Here is a 24,829-nt window from a genome sequence, read left to right as displayed (position 1 = left end):
CGGAAAGTATTTATCGCAGTGTTTTTTCGGAAATCTTTTTACACTAAAAAAATTGAGTAGATTCCTTGAGCATTTTTCTAAAAGTTTGTAAATGTTCCTGTTTTTCCCTAAACACCGCATACGCGTCAAATAGCCAAAAAAAACAAACAAACAGGAATATGGTCTAGAAGTGTGAAAAAAACTAATTCGATGCACACAACTCGTATTCTTATTATTAGCAAAATTCAGTATAGTCCGTACAACGATATTTTTTTCCCGATCACTCGAACTTCTTGTTTGTCCTTTTGAATATTCTTGATATCTGTACATTTCACAGCTCTCTATAGTGTATTTCATTCTCGATCTAATCCATAACACTTCACCTCATTGCCGTTTGGATATCAGTTATTGACTATACTAGATGACAGCGCCACCATCGACAACTTTATGTAAACTTTAGTAATAATACATCGGGCAGTTTCAATGGCAGTTTGCAATCTCAAACTCAGTTGCAAAGGGCGGTAGTCGTCGCGCCGCGCATGTACGACATTTGTCGTGATAAACATTGATTTTCCCATTATCCAATGCGCTTTTCTAATGAAATCACGAGTACGAGTTTTGCACTGAGCACCACTTGCACTAATTACCGCCGGCGACTCATTCGATACCTTCAAAACACCAACAAAGTAACTAATTTAAGCATGGTAACCTCTCGGTTTGTACTAGTTGGTGTGTACAACAGTCAAAATCGCCATCTTTGTTTATATGAAACCCATATCTCGCGCATGCGCGGCGCGACGACCACCGCCCTTTTACAACATACCTGAAAACATTCGTAAAATCAAATCTTTACAGCATTTCAAAAACCGTACAAAACATATTGACCGACTTTGAAAGGTTGTATACTATTTTAAATATTGGTATATTAAATTTAAAGCAACATGTATGTGATAACGCCCTCTAACGTTGTTTATCTTTACTTACATGGTTCCTTTTTCGGGGTTCAGACAGGAATGGCTCAGTTATTTTCTGTTCCAATTTTACCCATAATTCCTTTATGTTCTTTTCATATTCAAAAACTCTATGTATTATTTATTACGGGTAAATAAATATAAATTTATTATTGTTATTAAAGGGCGGTGGTCGTCGCCGCGTCCTGTTCCATATGGGACTCATATCGACATATACAACGCGTGTGAAGTCATAAACTTTAGAGAACATGTTTTCTAAAGTAAAAAAAAATAAATTGATTGTTTACAATAAATTCGAACACGCGCTGTGTGTAGACCAGCGCCTTTAACATTTGACGGAGTTTCGCGTTATTTACGTGAAGGCGTTCTTATACAAAAAATATAGTAACTTGATTTATTTAGATAATTATGCAAAACATTGGCATAAGAAAAAAAAACGAGAAAGCCCAAGCTGGTTCAATCTGGAATCCGATGTAATCCTATATCGCAATTTACTGATTTTGTTTCCATCTACGTATATTGTTGGCATTTACTTTGCACCCAATAAAAAATAAAAACAATTAAAATACTGCCTATCCCTACATTGGATTTAATCTGATTGAACCTAGTTGTTTATTTAAAACAAGACAACATGTAGATGAAATTATTTGAGTTGTGCAAAATTAGTCAAAATAGTGCTCCAAAAATAATAATAGATTAGGTGACATGCTAAGTTTGCGCCGCCGCATACAAATTATCAATATCTAAAATACGAGCTGTTGTTGGAGCGATGAAATGCAAACCAACAAACACGGAAACGAGGTCGAAGAACAGAAGGGATTTGAGCGATCTTGCCATCATTTTACCTCATCCAGCCCAGTCGGTGGACTGCTACGAACAAATTAACTGATGACTCTTAGTTGAATAACACATCCCTTTCGCAAGGTAAGATTGTGTGTGTTGTAGTATCTATCTTACAGTTTAAATTTGCGACATGATTTTTTTTTTGGCCGAGAACCGTGATGAATCATTCCAAGAACGCCCATTGCGGAGGTATACAGCGACGACTTGGAACCGTTGTTAAAAAGATGGCGAACATCAATCAAAACAGCTGTAACACAATTTTAGAGAATTCACTGGAAATGGGTCTCCAAATGTATGTTACGTTTTGGCATAAACAGTGCTAGGGGGCAATGATCTAAAATGTAGTCTGCGTCATTCATATTATTTTTAGAACGAGATTAAAAACACGAAGTTGGAACTATAGGTCGCCTTCCATGTTCGAGTTAAAATCGAGAAGAGTATTGCAGATAATTCAAGCGGATATCAGAATACTTAATCTAAATATGCAAAATATTGGTACTAATTGCTATAACACTGAACTATTATGATTATTAGTTTGCTGGAACGCTGCCTGTTGTTGTGAGGCACACATACATTGCACGGGTGTCAACAGTTTGTTGCAGGAAATATTTCAAATTTTATTATTTCACGCCGATATCAGATATTTATACTTGTTGAAGAAATCGTTTGGGTTAGGTGTCATTATTTACTACTTCATTTTGGCTGAGAAGCTGTTGTCTTTTTAGAACTATTAGTAGTAATATGCCATTGCCAACTGTTAAATTCATCAAATTGTATTTCTGTTTTCTTGAGAAAAAATTAACTTTAAAACTTGATGTTCACATTTCGTGGCAACAATCATGCAGGTAAACTTACATGGAAGATAGCGGAAAGTGAACACAATATTTTTAATGTATTGCTCTTTTTTTTGTCCTGTTACGGGGCAGTGGTCGTCGCACTGTGCAATTTTGAATTCACTGTAAACAAACAATGTGTTAATACATGCATTGTTTCAGTTGCTATGCGTCCTATATCATACTGGACGTGGTGCGATGACCACCATCCTTTAATTGTGTTTGTGTCAGTCAGCATGATAAGCTATTGTACACATTGAAATTTCACTGCTTTTTTAGCGATTTTATGGAAATCTTAAAAACTAAATTTGACAAAAGTAACAAGACTCTATGTCATATGACACCAAAGTAATTTTCCCGACTACAAAATTCAATGAAATTTGTCTCTCGGAAAATTAAATGGTTTACAGTATAACTCACTGGTTATGCCGCTTGTGTAGCAAAACATGCATGTAACGTTAATGAGTTTTTACATAAATACTCTCTTCCAAATATTAATCTCTATGCTACTATGCTACACTTACAAATATGTTAATTAAATATTTATTACAGTTTAATAAAACAAAGGAAGAAAACAAAATCAAGTTTTCAGCATGGACACAGAGTATCCTCCAATCGATCTGCAAAGGGAAGTGTTTGGAATTTGCAGAGAAGATAGCTGGGAAGTGTTGGATGTTTTGATAAATCAATCCAGTATTCTAGTTTCTACCAAGATTCAAGTTCGTAATCGTAGTTGTTTCTCATGCATCCATGACACGAACGAGACAAGCTTTGTAGCGGTGACGCCGTTGCATGTTGCAGCTACATGGGGGAGTTGGCAGTGCATAAAAGTGCTGTTGAACTACGGTGCTCAGATCAACTTTCATTTAGATGATCCAAGTTTCTATGACTATCAACCTCTCTATCTTGCAGTGAGCAACGCATATATGTACAACATGTTGAACAAAGACTTGAGGTATGTAAAGAGTGTAAGGCTATTACTGGAAGCTGGTGCTGTCGTGGAATATGCTGGTATTACCAGTGCTAGGGGATCTTTACTCAATATGGTCGTCGGCTGGAACTTTGATGCTGAAATTGTTGAGTTTTTAATCAAGTACGGAGCCAACATTAAGAAAGCTGATGACCTAGATAGGACTGCTCTTCATTATGCGGCAATGTTTGATCGCGATGCACATCATCAGCATGTGCTAACCTTGTTGAAGTACGACCCAGATATCAACAAACAGGATGTCCATGGTAACACTGCCTTATCATATGCCGCATTTCGTTCAACTGTCAATGCAGTACAGGCCCTTTGTGAAAATGGTGCTGACCCCAATATAAAAAGTGCCAAAGCGATGACTCCATTGCACTATGCTTGTCGTCATGGTAAAACTGCCGTCATCAACTACCTTAAGACTGTGGTGGAAGATATCAATTGTACCAATCATGATGGTGATACACCACTTGACCTCGCCATTAGGAATCTTTCCGTCTTTGCCAAGTGCTTAGATCTAGCAGAACCTGATTCGGAGCAAGTCAAGTCTGTTTATCTGTGTTTTCAAGGACTTCTCAACTATGGAGCTGTCATGGAGGACTTCTCAGGCGCCACCTTAGAAAGTGTACTCGTCAGATCTCAAGCTACACATTTAATAGATGTAGTTGCCTTACTTGTCAATAGTCAACCTTATATAGATTTACGTAATGTTGTTGTGCAGCTACCTAGTGATATTGCTTATGATGCTGTACTCTTTTATCAAACTCTGCTATCACTTGGTAGTCAACCACGAAAACTACAGCACCTATGTCGGTGCAGTATTCGAAACTACCTGGGAAAGCGTTGTCATATTGTCGTTAACTACCTCCCACTTCCTGTTCATCTTAAACGCTATATTTTACTAGATTATCGAACTCTTGATTTTATTTAAAGTTAAGTAAAAAAGCTTAAATTAATCTCGGTGTGTAAGGCTGTGCCAATGTTCAGTGTACGAAGAAAATGAGTTTCTTTGCTCTAAATTTGATTAAGTTTGCTATTTAGTGTAAGTTACAAAATTGTTATGACCTTCACGATAGTTATGGTTATTAGGTGTTGGTAGCCATGGTTATTGTCTAAAATGTTTGAGGAAAATCATCGTAACTGACTTTTTTTTGAAAATATGGAAAAGCAGGACTTCAGGTTAAAGGACCTACCATTAAAACAAGAAAAAATTGAACCACAGTAAATCATTCAAAAATTTGTTGTGCAATGATTCACATACATGTACTTCATTCATATTTTATGATTTTACGAAGAAAGAAGGATGTGTTTTAAAAAAAAAACATATGCAAAATAATTTAATAAGCGGCCATTTTGGAACATTTTCCATAGAATTCTATGTACACCTTATTTCATGGATAACTTATACTCAAAATTTCCAATTTTTCGTGACAGTCGTATGTAGCCCTTTTAACACTACATATCATTTTTTTTTATACCATTGGTCACTAAACAAAATATTGAGATATGATGGAATGTTTCTGCCATAGGTATTAATTGTAAACTATTTAAAAAATTAATTTTTGAGTTTGTGTTCTGAAAAACTTAGTTTGGTGACCATATAATTTATTTGTGAATATTGAACATTACAGTAACCCAACCCCTCTTGCTGGATTGCTGAGTATTTTTTTTAGCAAACTACTCTAAACTTTGGAGTTGAGAAGACCCCCCATTTGTAAGGCAAAATGTTTATCATGTTGCTTTTAAATTACCATTTATTAATTGTTCAGGGAAAATCTGTTTTTTTTTTGAAGAACACCTAGACAAACCCATCTTGGGCATTGAAGCAATTGCTTTTCAATGCCTGTCTAGTTTTAAACCTCACATTAAGTTTCAAATTTATTATTTAATGACTTAATTTTGACCATTCTATTCTGGTGACCATTTTGGTTTGTAAAATGGTCACCAGAGTAAGGTACAATTCTATGAATAAAAATAAGCAAACCAATGTTTTTGTTTTTTTTTGCTCTATACTTGATTCAATTTTCAGCAAAATATCAAGAATTTGATGATGTTATTTATTTATGATGAGAAACTTGTTTTATATCAGTGACAGATATAAGCCCGTGTGAATTGTACAACTGAGGAAATTGTCAGTAGATGGTTTTAGCCAGTAAGTTAAAGGGTCCCTTTAGCTATTCAGTAATAGCAAACTATTTGTTTGCTAATTCATAGTGTTTTTATGTGTACTGAGGATTGTATGATTTTCTTTCTTTTTTGTTGGAATCCATGAATTTACAACAAATTAATATATGATTGTGATATTTTCAAGTAGGCTACTGGTTTGTTGCATTTTACATCTTTCTGTTTTTGTGAAATGTTGGTTTCTATTTCTGATTTTTAACATTCGTGTGAACATTTTTTTGACACTACTGCAATATATATATATAGTTTGTCATTCCCACCGCAGTCTTTAGTATTTTATTACAGTCACAGTATAAAAAAAAAAATTTAAAATATGAAAAAAAAATGAACATTTCATTGCAGTGTTTGTTTCTATTGGATTGTTGTTACACATTCCTACTTTAAGAGTAAAAACAAATGTATTGCATCAACTTATGTTGCGGGCATAGCGGAGATAATTTTAGTCACTAACAAGTTGAACCTATATTATATTAAATATACTTGCATAATTCACATCATTTTTAAAACATTGTTGTTCATAATTAACCAACAAAACTATAGAAAACTACATAAAAACATATATATATTTCAGGAAGAAACACTGTTGATTTTTGTTATTACCACCATTGTCAAGTTTTGCCATACTAGCATAATATTGATTTTCATAACCATAATTTGTGAGCATAGCCAAATTATGCCCTTATGGAACAATTTTGTTTTCAATGGAATTTGATTTCATATTCATTTTTACTATATTTTTTTCACAAAAAAAAAATTATTGAAATTTTTGTGTTGTGGGTGTGTTTATGTTTTCTGGGCATCACATGACAATGTTTTTAGGTGAGATTTATTGCAATACTTTTTACTATTTTACACAAGATCTACTGTTCAGTGCAGACAATATCTTTACCACACAAAGGAAGATTCCTCTATAGAAGTTTCGGCCACTGATGCTTTAGCCAACATTTGCCACAAGTTTCGGCCATAGATGTTTCAGCCAACATTTGCCACAAGTGTTATATTTCTGATTGAGTTCTTGTGTGTTATATATATATTTATAAACAAGTTATTTTTATGTCACATGTATGGCATATTTATTATGTCATAACTTGTGTATTGCAAGCATGGTGTATTTGTATTTATTTATTTGTAACTCAACCAGTTAATAACAGTTAATTAAGTTAATAACATGCCAGTTATTATTAAATAAATATAAATAAGCTGTACCATCCTCGCTAGCCAAGGTCTAAGTTTATTCGGCCAAGCCTCTAAACAGACCTTGGCAGAACGACCATCAAATATGCGCATTTTAACAGCGCCCCCAGTAGTCAGTTGCGGCTAATCATTGTCCAATCAGTTTGCGTGTTGCAAATCCCTCTTTGGCGTTTCATTTTAAACTAAATGGCGGCGCCCAAGAATCGTGATATTTGTGATGATAAAATTGCGAAAGTTTTCGGTGTTGGTGTCCTCAAGCCTCATCAGGTACAGGCAATCGACGCAGTTTTGTGTGGGAAGGATATCTTCATAGCGACAAAAACAGGAAGTGGAATTTTGTTTTATAATTTGGTACGTCCAAGCTGATTGGGCGCCTTGTTTCGAGGCGCGCCCAATCAGATCTCACTGCTTAAGATATGCAATTAGCCTATGCGATCCCGCACGGTATCGTGTAGAGGCCTATAGGTCGAAGACACGGGACCGTGGGATTCGGACGATGTAGCTGTACTTGCAATATACAAGTTATTAATAAATGAATATAAATATGCCCTAATTGTAATTTACAAGTTATTAGTAAATAAATTTGAATATGTAGAACCTGTGATATAAAAGTTGTTAAAAAATATATAAATGCACTGTGCTTGCAACATTAATGATAATAACTATATATCTAAGATATAAAACATGTGTGACCAAAACTTCTGTCTTCCATACTTTGCTTACTGTCAATAATGTTCAATGTACAATATTCAAAACCTATCTACCCTATTCAGGGTATTGCAGACTAATACTACAGAAGATTTTATTTTAGTTTCTCTATTATCAGGATTTTTTAGTCTCTGGAGCAAGTTTTTAAGTTTACTAAACGTTCGGGTTAGACAGGTAAAATGTTTACGTAGTGTTCAATTTATAAAGGTTACCTGTTTACCAAGTGTTCGGTTTAGAAAGGTAACCAGTTTCCCAAGTGTTCAATTTAGAAAAGTAACCAGTTTACCAAGTGTTCAATTTATAAAGGTTACCAGTTTCCCAAGTGTTCGGTTTAGAAAGGTAACCAGTTTACCAAGTTTTCGGCTTAGACAGGTAACCAGTTTACATTGTGCATTTTAGACAAGTTTTCTGATTACCGGTACATAGTGTTTGGTTTTAAACAGTTTTTTTTTGGTCAACTTTCTAATTATATAGTGTTCGGTTCAGACAGGTATTTATAAAAGATGAATGCAGGATGACGACAAAACTTAGTGTACATGCTTTATCATTTTTTTCATTTAATAGAAATCACAGACAATGTTCAATTGTTTCACTTTTCCGGAAATCACAATGTTGCAAAATTAGAGGCTACATTTGTGTAATACTTGGTATCCAGATTTTGAAAAATTCCTTTGAATGGAACAAAGAGAAGAGGAATGTTTACAATGATGCATCTTGTCCCTCGCATTTAAACAAACAAATATTGTACTTGATTACCACTTTTCCTGTACAGGACACTTTAAAATATAATTGTTGCAGTCAAAACTGCAAATTTGTTAATTAATTTCCCAGTTGTTGTTTTTTTTTTTCCTTATGTTTGTATTAAATTTATGGACAAATTGGCCATTTTAGAGCATTTCTTGAAATTTTGTATAATACAAATTATTTATTTGAGTTTTATGTTGATTAGGCCATTACAGTGAATTTCATAAAGGCAGAAATGTTTTTAATGAAATTTATCAAAAATTTATAAGACCCACACTCTGTATTCAAATCTAAAGACTATGCTTCCATTGGCTACTAGTATTGGGAACTCCCATAAGTCTTTGCTGGTTTCCTTCAATTATTTTAAGATTATTTTCTTAAATCTGTTGTAACTAGAAAGAAATGTTATTTGTCCAGGTTTTAAAATTTCCTAGTGGACTAGTGAAAAATTACCGGTAAAAAGTCACCGGTTCTGAAAAATTATGAATATTATTCAATTATGGTTTATTTATCGTGAACAGAAATTTACCCACACAATAGAAATGCTTTATTCAATGCAAATGTAATGTTTGTTTTTTTTGATACAGTTTTTGCAAATTTATGAAACAGTTCAATGACAATTTTCATGGGTTTGACAAACTAGCATAGTTTTGAAGTTGTGTAGTCAGATAACGAAATCTAGCGATCTAAGGCATCAGACTACCATATTTTTTAATCCCTTGTTTTCTGGCGTGAATTCATGAAACTTTTTCAGTAATGTATAGACAATATTGTGCAATTATTATAAGAAAATTATTTCAACAAGTCTGAATTTGATATTTGTGTCTGTTCCTACAGTATATTAATTAGCTTCAAAAAAACTTGTTGTAACACGTTTTAAATTAGAATTCTATTGTCTGTTGATCATTTGTATATTCAAATGTTACTTCATTTTAAGATATTGACAATTTTATTTCAATTTGTGAAATAAATAAATAAATATGTAAAGAATAAATGTCACTTTTGTATTCTTTGTATGTGACCTACACATACCCATTAATTTATTTATTTGTTTAATCTGTATTATCTTTATCACATATTTTCTTTGTCCATGTTTGACTTGAATTACAAAGATGAGAACAGTTTTGTTTGTCACTTGTGTGTGTCTCACAGCACCTAAGCAGGTGATTGGTTGGAAATGCGAGTCTCGTCTATGATGATGCTTGTTCATCAGGGTTAATTGTTCTGACATCATCATCTAGTCATTGTCAGTCTGCACAAAAGGAAATGCATGTTATTTGCATACTGGCCACATCAAATCTTTGATGGAATTATAGAAAAACATTAAAACCTGCCAAAAAAAGCTATATAAAAATATGCATAGTTGTTGCATGGACTATAAATAACAATGAAAATAAACAGTTCATCGTCATCGTCATCATCATCTAAAACGCATTGATTTTCTAATAACTCAGCACAGTCTAGAAACAAACGAATGTAGAGGCAAGTGTGCGAGTTTTGATATGGGCGAGATGGATGCATGTTGGCTAGGAAAGACTTTATAAATCGTGGCTCTACGCAAAACTTGGAAGTTGCGCGGTTGATGTGTGTGCTTTGCATTGTGATAAATCAAATCAACGATTGTGTTCGAATGTCACCCACATCATCTGTTTTCAATTTGAAATTGATCTCATTCAAATCTGACTACTGGATTTCCACTCTTCATTCTGAGAAGTGCTTGCCTATTATATGAGTTGGAACGGCCTGCATTACGTGTAATTAATAATAATATAATAAGTATATTTATTGCATCTTTAGAAATACAGTATTTCTATCAGTACAGTAGCAATAAAAGTATAACAAAGTATAATAATAATAATGAAATAATAAAGAAAGAGAAAATATTATAATTTTAATATTATAATTATTAATGTACAAGTATATAAGTAATTATGCTAATGAATATTTATGTTTGTAAATAGTCTATAACATACCAGCATATTACTAAGGAGTTCAGTTGTAACAACAACACAAGCATTCTTTCTACAATTCATGAGTTATAAATAGTGTAATAAAATTAGCATTGTTACTGGCATAGGTGCTAAAGGTATTCATACCTGTGGCTTGGTCAACCCAACCCTGTCTCTGAATCCAATCACATTTATGATGTATTATGCAGGTTGTATTTTATTTCATTTTTACTGTATTTTTGTATTATTTTGTAAGTTTTGTTGGTTTTAATATACACATGTGCTTTCACAATTATCAAAACTACCAGCAAATAAAAAATAAAATTTGCCCTTATCATTTGCTCATATGTTCACGTGAATTGCAGAAATGTGTGTTTGGTTGAAGCGGGAGTGTCGTCACCTGCGCACGTGCAGGAATTGAGTCCCAAGCGATGATAACAACACGCGCTGAAAACACAAAGGCTCATGGGTAGACGCTTGTTTTTAAACAATGAAATGATATGGCCATCTGACGCATGCGCAGATGACGACTCCCTCGCTTTAAAATAAGTTGTACTTTTAATGATCCAGTGTGCTTTACATGCAACTGTTGGATTACATGCGTGTCTATCTGAAATGTACTTGTAATAGAACAAATCTGAAAAATAAATAATTGAATACAAATGATAAGGTAAGAAAAATGAAGAGCCCAAGGTAGAATCTAATTCTAATCACTATTTGTAAACTTCAATTGTTTAGCTCTATGCTTGCAGTACTTCTACAAAACGCATTGATGAATTACATTTTACTACCCCTTCCCATAAAGTGGACTGTTCTTCTTGCTAATTGCAGAATATAATACTCTGTTTATTAACGACCTTCATAAATAATTATATTTACTTGGTAAACAAACAGTGTCAATGTCCCTTATAGGGATATGGATTTTGCAAAGGATTTAGAAGTTATTTGGTGGGGGTGGGGAAACTCGTATTTTTTTCATACAGCCCTGTGCTAACATCAACTGTAAACCTCCCCTGTTTTCAAGCAAAGCTTGTATGGTTATATTATTGGACTTTCCAGTAATTTCACTGTTTTGAAGATTTTTTAATGTTTTTGGCTGCAAGCTGTCTAAGGAACCATAGGGTAAGTGTATCAGATGTCTACTCACTCACTCATTCCTATTTATGCTTTATTATTTTCCATATCACAGTTAAAAAAACATGCATGCTAGTGTGACTTGACGATGGAGGGAAGTGCACCTAGATATGATCGGATGCTGTAAGGCCAGACTTTTTTTATTCCTTGTTTCGCGAGTTTTTATAAGCCAATTTTTTTGAGGAGGGCGAACAAAAAATAAAATTCTTTTTTTCCATTAGATTTGTGTGATTCTCAAATTGTAAGTGAGATCATTGATCGGAGAGAAGAAATGAAATAAAATGTTATTCCATATATAACCTTGTTTCTCATCTGCGCGAGACTTCGGTACTTTGATCATGATACTCCCATGAAAATGCAACTTGGATTTGTTATGCGGCGGGCGTTAAAAAAATGAAGATAAAAATAATATTTTTTTTGCATTTTTTTGCGCTTACAAGTCGGCGTGCGCGAGAAATTACGCTGAAATAAAATTATATTTTTATTTCATTTTCGGCTCCTGTTCATTCGGTGGGTTCGCGAAACAAGGGATAATAAAAGTCTGGCCTAATGTAAATAATGAATGAAATTAAATGAATGCAAACCGTCATCAGCGACGCATATTTATGTGCTGCTGCAACCATTTTTTTCTTCTACCAATGCTACATTGATGTGAAAAAAATAATGTTTTTCGAATCTTCTTTGCTATTTATGTGCACGATGGCTTGCTGTCACACGCAACGTAATATTACCGTAATTGGTATAGTACAGGTGTGATGGTTCAAATACCAAAATGGCAACAGTAACAAAAGGACTTCCCTGGCGGCGATGATAAAATACGAACACGGAGCCAACAGATGAGGTTTCAACTGGTACTGGTATTATTATACTCTGCAAACATCAAGTACAATAACGCGGTAAAACTCCACTACTCCAATAACTAGATACTTAAACTCCAATACAATTCAACGAGATCTCCGATCTGATCTCAGTGCTGAACAACTCCCCTATATATACCCACACTGTCTATAAATAGACCATTACATCAGCATACATAATGAGTCTGGAATTTACTACAAATTTCTAGAATGTTCCATTACCTTCTATTGCCTTCTACAGTGTCCTATTACCTATTCAACCAGCTTCTAAAAATTCCACCCAGACACAGTACGGTTCTAGAACATTCTCAGTCACACGGAAGTGGTAAACAAGTCGTATGCGACACTTGCAATAAATACCATAACAGCAAATGGATATAATTTCAATATAGTATTTATAATTATCATATGCATATCGTTTTGCAAATAGCAGATTGACAAATGAAGGCGTAATTTTATCGCTAGCCGAGTGGGTCCCGACTATCGTGAATGCAACTGCTGTAATCCCTCTGCAAACACGAATGATTAAAAATGTTGGCACGTGCCGAGAGCCAATAACGTGAACATAGCAATACACATATACAGACCCCTTTTTCCACTTTTTTCGCACACAGAAAAAAAAGTTTCAACTGTAAATGAATAATTAATAAATAGGTTAATGCTTATGCATAGTAATACAACAAACTAGAAACAAACCTTGCTTTTAGACTAGATAGTGAACTGAAAAACAATCAAATGGACATTGCTGACCTGAAATATTAAATTTGTGAACTATTATTAATACAACAAACCCATGGCCCACATTTTTATAAATATTTATAAATTTCTATGGCTGTTGAATCCAACCATCCAATCAATTAGTGCAGTGTGCAATGACATCTGAAAATGTTCCAATGGTTTTTCATCAGCCAATAGAATTCTCTCATTTCAATTTGAATTGTGAATGGGGTTGCTGTGAGGGCAGTATGAAATACTGGGTTTTAATTTTGCTTATTTCACTGACTGGAAAATGCGCTAAATTAAAACACAGTGAATATGTAAAATTTAGTTATCTAAATGGTAAAACCGTGAATTTAAAACCCACTGAATATGCCTGAAATGGTAAATCAGAGAAATTTAAACCCAGTGAAAATTAGTCATTTTACAGTATGTAAACTATGTTAAAAATAATTATCGTATATATTGTAAAAACTTTTGCATATTATAATTTAAATCGAAAATTTGAGACGACAAACAAAAGATATGTGACAAAGAGGGCGCTATATCAAACTAGGAGATGAAGTTGGTGGCGCTCGACTGTTTACTTGACAACGCTTAGTGACGTCACAACTTAGCGACGATACAGAACAGCAGCGGTGTTTTCCAGTGGCATCAAAATCGTGGAGTTAGAAATCATGGCGCTGCCATTTCTACCTGGGAATTCGTTCAACGATCCTACAGTAAGTATTTGTTTCATAAGTAAATGTTGCCGAATTTATGCTTATTCATGGATCTAAGCACTATTGCAGTAATTGTAAATTTCGCCTCGAATTCCATGATTTTCGTGACTTATTCTGGGTGGCGTCCATCACTGGGCAGCCATGTTGAATGATACAAATAAACATTACCTCAAAATTCCGTTGCAGCGGTCTGTATTTTACACATATTCGTTGCAAAAACAATATTATAGTCCCTAAAATAATAAAAGTATTATTTTACATAATTTACAATGTTGATGTTAGAGTAAAACGTTGCTACGGAGACGAGTTGAGCAGTGAGGTGTCACTTTGAATATAATGACGATTGTTCGATTTAAAAAAAAAAGTATTTGAGCAAGTACATATTTATTGAGCGCTTTAGACACGTATCTAATCATAGCTATATAAAATATGTATATTTAGTTTAAAAAATATTCAATAGTAGCTGCATTTAGTGATTCGATACTATAACCCTACGTGTTATGTCACGTAAATTCTTAAAAATAAAACATTACGACTGAAGAATCAAAGTTAACGGTTCCACTGTTGTATGATATCTTGAGTACATGTTGTCACGATTTGTATTTTTGAATTTCTGTTTGTCCTTTGTATCTACAGAAAGGAAAATATCACAGATCACATAGCCTCGGTTACAGAAACGGCTATGCTCTGCCGACCAGACCAGAAGTTGGTATCGGCGGGACTCCACTTCCTGTCAACCAGCTCAGTGAATCTGAACTTGATGAACTAGCAAACCTAAAACCTTCTCTGACTTACGGGCAAGCGAAGCAAGCACCACCAGAGGATTTCATTCCAGCTCATGTTGCATTTGATAAGAAGGTAGGTTCTTAAATAGTAATGACATTTTACTTTCACATACTGTGTAGCTTTGACCAACATGCATGCATGTATGTTGTTTTGTCTTACAGCAGTCTTGGTTACCATTTTTCTTGCACAAACAAGTTCTGCCATTGCACCTAAAACTTACAGTGTATTGTTTTATGACTCAACAAATGAGGTTATGGTCCACATTGCAATCAGATGCTACATGTATATGAATAATTCCATTGGTGCAGGTGAATAAAATCCTTGCAAAACTGTGTTCCCCAGGATGGAGTACATTAGCCTCATGATTTTCTTAAGTTTGGATTCCCGGCACTGCTGTAACATTTGTGATTTGATTTGCAGGTTCTTAAATTCCATGCATATTTCAAGCAGACTGTGCATGAATCTGCAAATGAACATTACCGCATCCGTCCAGTCAATATCTTCTACTATCTGGAAGATGACAGCATATCCGTTGTGGAACCACACGTTGAAAACAGTGGTATGCCACAAGGTAAACTAATCAAGCGCCAACGTTTGCCCAAGAATGATCAAGGTGATCACTGGCACTGGAAAGACTTCAATCTGGGAATAAATGTCACCTTTTATGGAAAAATATTCCGGGTTATAGATTGTGACCAGTTTTCAAAGGTAAGTTTTAAGTACTCAGAAATGATTTAAACTTTTGCTTGAAATGTCTACCTATTTTGAATAATAACTTAGGACAATTATTACTAAATATTATCCATTATACTCGGCTAATTTATAAACTAATAAACCTGGTAATAAAAATTTTGAAATGATTACTCTTAGAGAAAAAAAACTACACATATTTGATAAAGGAAAGCATACCATTTTTCAGTTTTCTTAAATCTACTGTCAAGACTTTCTACCATAATTGTCACGTCAGTAGCAAGCATAATTAGTAACAATTGTGATTGATTGTAAAAAAATTAAACATTTTATTTCACATCAGAAATGGTAGTGGCTTGACCGGATATCTTTATATTTTCATTGTAACATTGTTTCATCTTTATGTTCAAATTGTTTTTTCTTTGCAGCAATTCATGGCAAGTGAAGGTATTGATCTGAATGAACCAGAGCAAGTCTCTTCCGATCCATACATAGAGACTCGTAAAGAAGCTGCATCATTGCGTACCTACACAACAAAGTCATCCTTTGATAAGCTCAAGCAGTTCATAGATCTAGACCGTAAAGTGTTACGATTCTACTGCGTGTGGGATGACCGTGATAGCATGTTTGGTGAAATCCGTCCATACACTCTCCAATACTACCTAGTTGATGACACAGTGGAGGTTCGTGAAGTGCATGGACCTAATGACGGTCGTGATCCATTCCCGCTTCTCTTACGTAGACAAAAACTGCCAAAGGATAGATACAATGTAGAATGTAAGTATGTTTGTGAATATTGTCGCTCATTCTCCACTAAACGTGATTCTCAAAAACAGACGACAACCAGATCTCTATGACATTACTTAACCAGAAACTTAACTATGATTTATTTGAATCATTTTGTTAGAATTACATTGAACATTCGCATTCGCACATTTCTCCCACTAGAAGTTCCACAGAATGTGCAGGTACGGCTCCTTTATGCCATTATACTTGAGTGAGGATCTACTTTTTGCTATGTTTTCATGGCTATTTATCATATTTTCCGAACTTTGGCTTGATAGAATATTCTTATATAAAATGAGTACTGTTAAATCTGTATTAAAAGCTTTAGCTTCTATTAAAATGGTACAATGCAACAGAGGGGATGCAGCTTCTATTAGAGCATCTACACATATGAGAAATCATGAATTTCTGGTTCTCAATTGTTCAAAAAGAATGGGTGCGACTTCTATTAGGGATGCGGCTCCTAATACAGATTTTACGGTACTATACTATACTATTGAGTAATACATTATTTTAAGAAGAAATCCCCGGATTGGGGTGTAAAATGAGAATGATTCTGGAACCTCAACCGCACAAATAACGCTAATAAATGGTAGAGGTTCAGAGACTGGTTGTCGCTATATCCCTTCCAATCCTATGATAACATTCTCTCATGCCAAGGGAAATCAGATCACTACCAACTTAGAAATAATATCGAAATAACACTGCAATGTAATAACTAATATGCCTATAGCTTATACAGTACAGTGCATTTTCCTACTCAGTTTTCACTATAATTATGATAATATTTATGATGTTTTCACAGCTTCCTTCCCATCTGTTGTCATGGAATTATCAGACCACGAAATCAAAGACTGGTATACTCCACGAGATTTATCTCTTGGTTCAACAATTTACATCTTCAACCGACGTTTCCTCATCTATGACTGCGATGATTTCACCAAAGCATATCTAAACCAAAAATACGGTATGACTAATTTCACTCCAATTGACGTTAAGGGAGAGAATCGCGCACCGACTAAATCTGATTTACCACCATACAACGGGTTTGGTTCTTTGGAAGATTCTTTACAGTCCTGTCTTTCACTCATTCCGCAACCTCCTAAGAAAGATTTTATCAAGATGCTGGAGAATGATCTGAAAGTACTGCGGTTTGCTGCAACAATGGTGAGCAATAACCTTTATTTCATATTTACCTATTTTAGGTAATGGGATCCAATGAAAACAATTTGTCGTGTTGCTTTGCATAAATTATACAAATATGGCTGAAAATATTTTCGATGCATCTATACAGTTTGTAATTCTGTAAACTGTTAAATTTTTGCAAATGGAAATGTTCGCTGCCATATTCACACTATTAGAATTGAATGCCATTGTGTGGAATATAGGTTTTTTATGGTCAAAATATGTATAATATTTTAATGATGTGCTCCTATTGGAAATGTGCTTCTAAAAAAACATTTCATAATTTGGTCAAGTTCATTTTTGAGTCTTTGCAGTTACCATGTCTGTATGTATGTATGTATGTATGTCACTTTTTTTTCCACCGTTATCTCAAGAACCACTAATCAAATTTTTGTGAAACTTGGTACATAGATGCTCTGGGATAATGCGCAGAGTTGATTAGGTTTTGGTAAAAATCTATGAATATTAATTACCTAATTTGCATGATAATTAGCTGATTTTTAGCTGTTCCAAGACTGTTCCACTGATATCTGAAGAACCACTCATTGGATTTTGATGAAATTTGGCACATGGATGCTCTGAACTAGTGCGCAGATTTTATTAGTTTTGGGTAAAAATCTATGAATATTAATTACCTAATTTGCATGATAATTAACGGATTTTAAGCTGTTCTATGACTGTTCCACTGATTTTTGAAGAACCACTCATTGGATTTCAATGAAACTTGGCACATGGATGCTCTTTGGGTAAAAATCTGTTAATATTATTAATTACCTAATTTACATAATGATTAATCAATTTTCGGCTTTTCCACTGATATCTCAAGTAATAATCATAACATTTCAATAAAACTTGGTACATAGGTGTCATATGACACTGCACATACCTGATAGTTTTTAGGGTAATATCAGTACATATTAATTACCTAATTTGCATAATTAATTAATTTTCAGCTTTTGATATTTCGAGTAGTAATGATCACGTTTCAATGAAACTTGGTACATAGTTACTTGAGAACTGTGCAGAGACCTAATTAGTTTTTGGGTAAATATTTGTGCATATTAATCACCTTATTAGCATAATTAGTTAATTTTCAGCTTTTCACCTGATATCTCAAGTACTAGTCATCACATTTCAATGAGACTTGCGACATAGACATTCTAGGACTATGCAGAGACCTGATTAATTTTGGGATAAATAATTGTGCCTATTAATTACCTAATTTGCATAACTAGTTAATTTTTTGCTGTTCTATGATGTCTAAAAACCACTCATTGGATTTCAATGAAACTTTTAAAGAGTATCCATCACATTTCAATGAACCTAATGCACCATATTAGTTTTTGGTAAATATTTATGCTTCTTAATCACCTAATTAACATAATTAATTAATACTGATATCTCAAGTATTGATCATCACATTTGAATAAAACTTGGTACATAAATGCTCTAGGACAATAGACAGTCTGATTAATTTTGGGTTAAAATCTGTTCATATTAATTCTCTAATTAGCATAATAATTAATATTTTTGACTCCCATGTGTGAAGCACAAAATGGGAGTCTTTGCAGTTAGTGTGTCTGTATGTGTGTGTGTGTGTATGTGTGTATGTGTGTATGTGTGTCCGACTGTTCCACTGCTATCTCAAGAACCATACATCGGTTTTTGATGAAACTTGGTGCATAGATGCTCTGGGCCAATGCGCAGATTTGATTAGGTTTTGGTAAAAATCCATGCTCGTTAATTACCTAATTTGCATGATAATTAGCTAATTTTTAGCTGTTCTATGACTGTTCCACTGATATCTAAAGAACCACTCATTGGATTTTGATGAAACTTGGTACATAGATGCTCTGAACATGTGCGCAGATTTGATTAGTTTTTGGTAAAAATCCGTGCATATTAATTACCTAATTTGCATGATAATTAGCTGATTTTTAGCTGTTCCATGATTGTTCCACTGATATCTAAACAACCACTCATTGGATTTTGATGAAACTTTGTACATACATGCTCTGAACTAATGCTAGGTTTTGATTAGTTTTTGGTAATAATCCGTGGATACTAATTACCTAATTTGCATAATGATTAGTCAATTTTTCCACTGATATCTCAAGTACTAATCATCACATTTCAATGAAACTTGGTACATAGATGTCATATGACACTGCACAGACCTGATAGTTTTTATGGTAATATCAGTACATATTAATTACCTAATTTGCATAATTAATTTTCAGCATTTGATATAAGTACTAATCATCACATTTCAATGAAACTTGGTACATAGATGTCATATGACACTGCACAGACCTGATAGTTTTTATGGTAATATCAGTACATATTAATTACCTAATTTGCATAATTAAGTAATTTTCAGCATTTGATATAAGTAGTGAGCATTACATTTCAATGAAACTTGGTACTTACATACTCAAGGACTATGCAGAGATTGATTGTTTCCGATAAATATTTGTGCATATTAATCACCTAATTTGCATAATGATTAGTCAATTTTCGGTTTTTCCACTGATATCTCAAGTACTAATCATCACATTTCAATGAAACTTGGTACATAGATGTCATATGACACTGCACAGACCTGATAGTTTTATGGTAATATCAGTACATATTAATTACCTAATTTGCATAATTAATTAATTTTCAGCATTTGATATAAGTAGTGAGCATTACATTTCAATGAAACTTGGTACTTACATACTCGAGGACTATGCAGAGATTGATTGTTTCTGATAAATATTTGTGCATATTGATCACCTAATTTGCATAATTAGTTAATTTTCAGCTTTTCCACGGGTATCTCAAGTACTAATCATCGCATTTCAATGAAACTTGGTACATAGATCCTTTAGGACTATGCAAAGACCTGATTAGTTTTAGGGCAAATAATTGTGCATATTAATAACTAATTTGCATAATTAATTTTCAGCTTTTCTACTGATATCTAAAGTACTAATCATCACATTTCAATGAATCTAGAATTATGCAGACCCAATGAGTTTCTGGTAAATATTTGTGCATATTAATCACCTAATTTGCATAATTAACCAACTTTCACACTGATATCTCGGGTACTAAACATCACATATCAATGAATGTACATGGATGCTGTAGGACAATAGACAGACCTTGATAATTGTGGGTTAAAATCTGTGCATATTAATTACCTAATTTGCATAATTAACCAATTTTAAGCTTTCACACTGATATCTAAAGTACTAATTATTCCATTTCAATGAAACTTAGTACAAAGATGCTCTAGGACAATGTACAAACCTAATTAGTTTGGGGTAAAAATCTGTTCATATTAATTCCCTAATAAGCATAATAATTCATAATTTTTTGGTTCTAATCACATTTCAATTAAACTTGGAAACATAGATTTTCTGTTACATTGCGCAGACCTCATTAGTTTTACACTCAAATCTGTTCATATTAATTTTCTGATTTGCATAATTAGTTTTCAGCTAAGTAATTTCGAATTATATTTAATGTGTCTCCAATACTCTCAGCACATGGGAGTTCTTTCTAAGCTTTCTTTGATTTTGGTTCTAATCACATTTCAATGAAACTTGGTACATTGTGCAGACCTTATTAGTTTTACACTTAAATCTGTTCATATTAGTTACCTTATTTGCATAATTAGTTTTCAGCTATTCCATCAATATCTCAAGTATAAGTAACTTTGAATTAATTTTTAATGTGTCTCCAAAACTCTCAGCACACGGGAGTTCTTTCTAAGCTTTTTTTGATTAATTACATATGTTTGTTTCAAATGTTTAGGACTCTGTACGGCCTGAAGATAAAGGACGCAGATTCATCATAAGTTATCGCTTAGCAGATGATATGATGATGATATACGAACCACCCGTCCGTAACTCTGGTATCATTGGGGGAAAATTCTTGGAACGTACTAGAGTTACAAAGCCTGGGAGCGTTGCAGAAAATCCAGATTTCTATGGTCCACAGGATATGTTCATTGGAGCTCGTATACAAGTGTTCAACCATCGATTCATCATCACTGATGCCGATGACTTTGTTCTGCATTATTTGGAAGCTCGTCCTAGTGACTTCCCTGGTAGTGAGAGGACAGCAGCATCCATCAGAGAACTGAAGATGTCACAAGCTGGACAACCAGTCAGGACTCCAGTTAAAGGTGCTCCCCTTAGAGTACAGAGAGTGTAAGTATGCATCCTAAGTCAGTTACTGATGTCTTCCTCTTTACAGGACCACTGACTTTTTTTTGACGAACACAGAACCAAAATGATTTTTATTCAAAATGATTGAATATGCAAGGATTAAAAAAAAAATGATGTATATGTTATGCATATTGTTGAGAACACCCAGACAGTCAGGAAAATGTAATTATCAAATATATCTATATCACATAACAAAATATGCAAATAACACTGAATAAACGGCAAGGTAAATACTACGTCAAATCAAAGTAAACATGTACTGCATGCGTGACTCGAACGGGCACTCGCGTACTGCACCTAAGCTTCACGTCACTACACGTCGGCCACTGGGCATCCCCAATAAAAGAATGCTTAATACAAACATGTACTACACGATATCGACTCATTTTCATTTGTTACCACATTCTGCTCACTATTACCGGTGTATGGATAATAAAATTGGCAAAATAACGCGGCTAATACTGGGTTAGTAATGCAGGGGTAAGATGAAACAATATAGAAACGTTGAAATTTCTAGATTTATGTAAATTGTACTAGCCTAATCAATGTAAATAATTACTGTATTAATTATTCGCTGTAAAAATGAATTATCAAGAACAGCACCATTTCACCTATCAAAGTTAAAACGAACGTCTATTAATTATAACTTGTTCATTCCCTGCTTAGACCTGGCGATACGCAGAGACTAGTTGAAGAGGTACAAGCTCAGCTCCGTAAGAGTAACTATCTTAATCACATTGATTTGCGTACTGCCTTCCTCAAACATGATGGAGACAGAACTGGTAGAATAGATGCAGCCGGATTGAAGGAAATTTGTAATAAGAACAACTTACCCATCGATGATGATATTATAGATGCTGTAAGTTACACTAAACAGTCATTTTATCCCATGTTGATTATCAGTATAAACCCCAAAATGTGAGCAAATTTGCCCAAATAATTCAAGCAGACAACAAATTTGGTGTTCAAAGGGTTACCCTTTTTACCACCAGACTTACTTGCCCAAATTTTTCCACACTTTCTTCCCATGTTCTTCAATATTACTGGAAATGAACCCTGATTTTGGAGTCAACAGATCAAATTTGAGTCAATTTTCAGTTTTTACTGAAAATATTTGGCTATTTTTTCCCAATCTTGTGAAGGAAAGTGCAGACTATAATTGTGAATTTGTGATGAAAAGAACAAACTGGTGATGAAGAGCTTAATTTCTTTTATTTAACTGATACTGTTTCGACCATTCATAAAGCAAATGTTAATGAAATTGCATGAAGTATTTCATGTAATATATTTACAATAAATTGATATTTTGACACCTTTATCCTGATTTTGTTACTGTTGCGCAATAGAAATGCATATACAAACAAAAAATCATAATTGATGTATACTGAATCATAAAAATATAACCTATTTTTACCATATACACATCTCTGTGATTTATATAAGGACTACTGATAAAGCTACTGATAATACAATATATTTAATAATTTTATTTTGAATAAATTCTGGCATGTAATTGAGCAAATGTGTTTATTTGTGAAAGTAGATATACTATGACTCTCATTACATAAGCTGATAAATTAATTGCTTAGCTAGATCACACCCATGTGTGTATTTGAATACATATCGTTTAACGTTTCTTTACTTGCTCCTAAAGTTGTTTCTACTTTGTGTTTTTCCTGCAGCTTATTGCAAATTGTGATTTGAACAACGAGGGCTTGATAGATTACGAAGGATTTATTAGATGCCTCAGCTGGGCGTAGGTGGATCAGTCAAATGAAACCATTGCACTCGTGAAATGAAAAACCCAACAATAACAATATCTTGTACATACTATATTGATTCTTTGATCAGAATAGACTGATTTTAGTAAAATAAAGTGTATATTATGGAAATGCTATTTTAAACAATTGTTTAATTGTCCCTTCATAAAGAGGTAGCAAATGATGGTAATTTGTAATGAGCATTGTACTTACAGTCCAAAACTTTGTACATATTTGGAGGATATTCGTTCCCTTTAAGTAAACTTGGTTGATATATACTGGGAAAGTGGGCAGGGCGGGGGGCATTCATTTTCCAGTTTTAGTTCAGAGGACGATGATATGATGGACAGAATTTAAGCTGTTTCATGATAGATTTATGTTGTCTGTTTCATGTTTTAAACTCGGCCGTTTTGCATCATTTCGTGCAAAATAGGTTCTAATCAACATGCAAAATTAGATGTGTAGTAATTTTTTAAGTTCAGTTTATTGCAATGTTATTATGTTAATGTGTTTTGTTTTCAATAAAGACAAAGTTACTGGAGAAGACTGTTTTGTGTGAATTGAATACTTTCATTTGCCACCATAGAATCAAGAGAATACATACATGTATGTACATGTATACATACTATTGTAATACCTTGGCCATTTTTTGGTTTGAATTATTTGTAAAATTTGTTGTACCTCACCACCCGACCTCTAATTTGCGTCTTAATTTGTATGTTCCATTCAGAAAGTTCCGTTGTAAGCAACTGAATAAAATGCAACACCAACTTGTTTGTCTAGCACTAAGAATGGGTCTCGTCATCAGGTTTGGTGAAGTGACGTCAATTTTAGCCAACATTTCATGTTTCTCCAATTTGTTATGCAAATCTGATATTGTATGCATTATGTTCACAGTAGTGGGTGGAAACCTGTTTTTTTTTAAACACTAGATGGCGCTATATGTTATGCCCCGGTAGTTCAGGAGTACGTAATAGTTGCTGTATGCTCATAAGGCTATGTCACATGATTTGGTTCGGTCTGTGTCGCATTACAACTCAGGAATGCATGATCTGATTTGAATTGCTTAGTGAATTGTGCAGCCGCTCAGCAAGTGTATGACTGATGTACATTCAGAGGTATTGTTAGGCAAAAAAGGTAATTTTTGGTCAAAAAACAGGGTTAAAATGATGTTTTTTGTCTGTTATTGGCAGTGTATTCAAACTTCATGTATAGGTGATACACAATACATTACATATATCAATAGATATAATTAACATGTATTAAGTGGTTTTTGAGCCAAAATATCGTATTTTTGGCCCAAATTTGGTGTAATTTTTTTTCAAAGTTCAAACTTTGCATTGACCTAATTTTATTCAAACTTGGAATATATACCCAGTATTATGAGACATAGCTGCAAGGGTCATAGTTCGGGCCAGAAGAGATTCAACAAACGTGAAAATGTTATGGGGTATTCTCACGTATGTAATGTTTTATACGCGGTGGTCAATTATTATAAAGGGAGCATTTTGTATTGGGCTTTGAAAAAAGAAATTTAAATGTTTGCGGCAGATGTTTGGTCCCAGTCTTTCACGCAATACACAAGATCTCG

General features: G+C 33.8%; 2 protein-coding genes across 2 annotated transcripts; both read left to right on the top strand.

The window, feature by feature from the left end:
- The first annotated feature begins 1,740 nt into the window (after positions 1-1,740).
- On the top strand, positions 1,741-9,426 carry LOC102808282 (ankyrin repeat and SOCS box protein 16-like). The gene is made up of 2 exons (XM_085507998.1): positions 1,741-1,874; positions 3,179-9,426. Exon 2 carries the CDS (start codon positions 3,220-3,222, stop codon positions 4,531-4,533), a length of 1,314 nt encoding a protein of 437 aa, XP_085364124.1. The 5' UTR covers positions 1,741-1,874; positions 3,179-3,219; the 3' UTR covers positions 4,534-9,426.
- Positions 9,427-13,683: 4,257 nt separating this feature from the next.
- On the top strand, positions 13,684-23,782 carry LOC100374340 (EF-hand domain-containing protein 1-like). Its single transcript, XM_002739693.4, has 8 exons — positions 13,684-13,811; positions 14,448-14,669; positions 15,018-15,305; positions 15,716-16,064; positions 16,879-17,240; positions 21,063-21,460; positions 22,145-22,337; positions 23,161-23,782. The coding sequence occupies exons 1-8, from the start codon at positions 13,767-13,769 to the stop codon at positions 23,236-23,238; spliced, it is 1,935 nt and encodes a 644-aa protein (XP_002739739.1). The 5' UTR covers positions 13,684-13,766; the 3' UTR covers positions 23,239-23,782.
- The last annotated feature ends 1,047 nt before the right edge of the window (positions 23,783-24,829 follow it).

The sequence above is a fragment of the Saccoglossus kowalevskii genome, chromosome 14, assembly GCF_978046115.1.
Source record: "Saccoglossus kowalevskii chromosome 14, keSacKowa6.1, whole genome shotgun sequence".
Classification (NCBI taxonomy): domain Eukaryota; kingdom Metazoa; phylum Hemichordata; class Enteropneusta; family Harrimaniidae; genus Saccoglossus; species Saccoglossus kowalevskii.
This window is presented reverse-complemented; position numbering and strand designations above follow the sequence as displayed.

Excerpts from the sequence above, each read along its gene's own strand:
- LOC102808282 (XM_085507998.1), top strand. The coding sequence starts at position 3,220 with ATGGACACAGAGTATCCTCCAATCGATCTGCAAAGGGAAGTGTTTGGA.
- LOC100374340 (XM_002739693.4), top strand. The coding sequence starts at position 13,767 with ATGGCGCTGCCATTTCTACCTGGGAATTCGTTCAACGATCCTACA. Across the intron at positions 13,812-14,447 it reads ATTCGTTCAACGATCCTACA|AAAGGAAAATATCACAGATC; the intron begins GTAAGTATTTGT and ends TTGTATCTACAG. Across the intron at positions 22,338-23,160 it reads ATGATGATATTATAGATGCT|CTTATTGCAAATTGTGATTT; the intron begins GTAAGTTACACT and ends TTTTTCCTGCAG.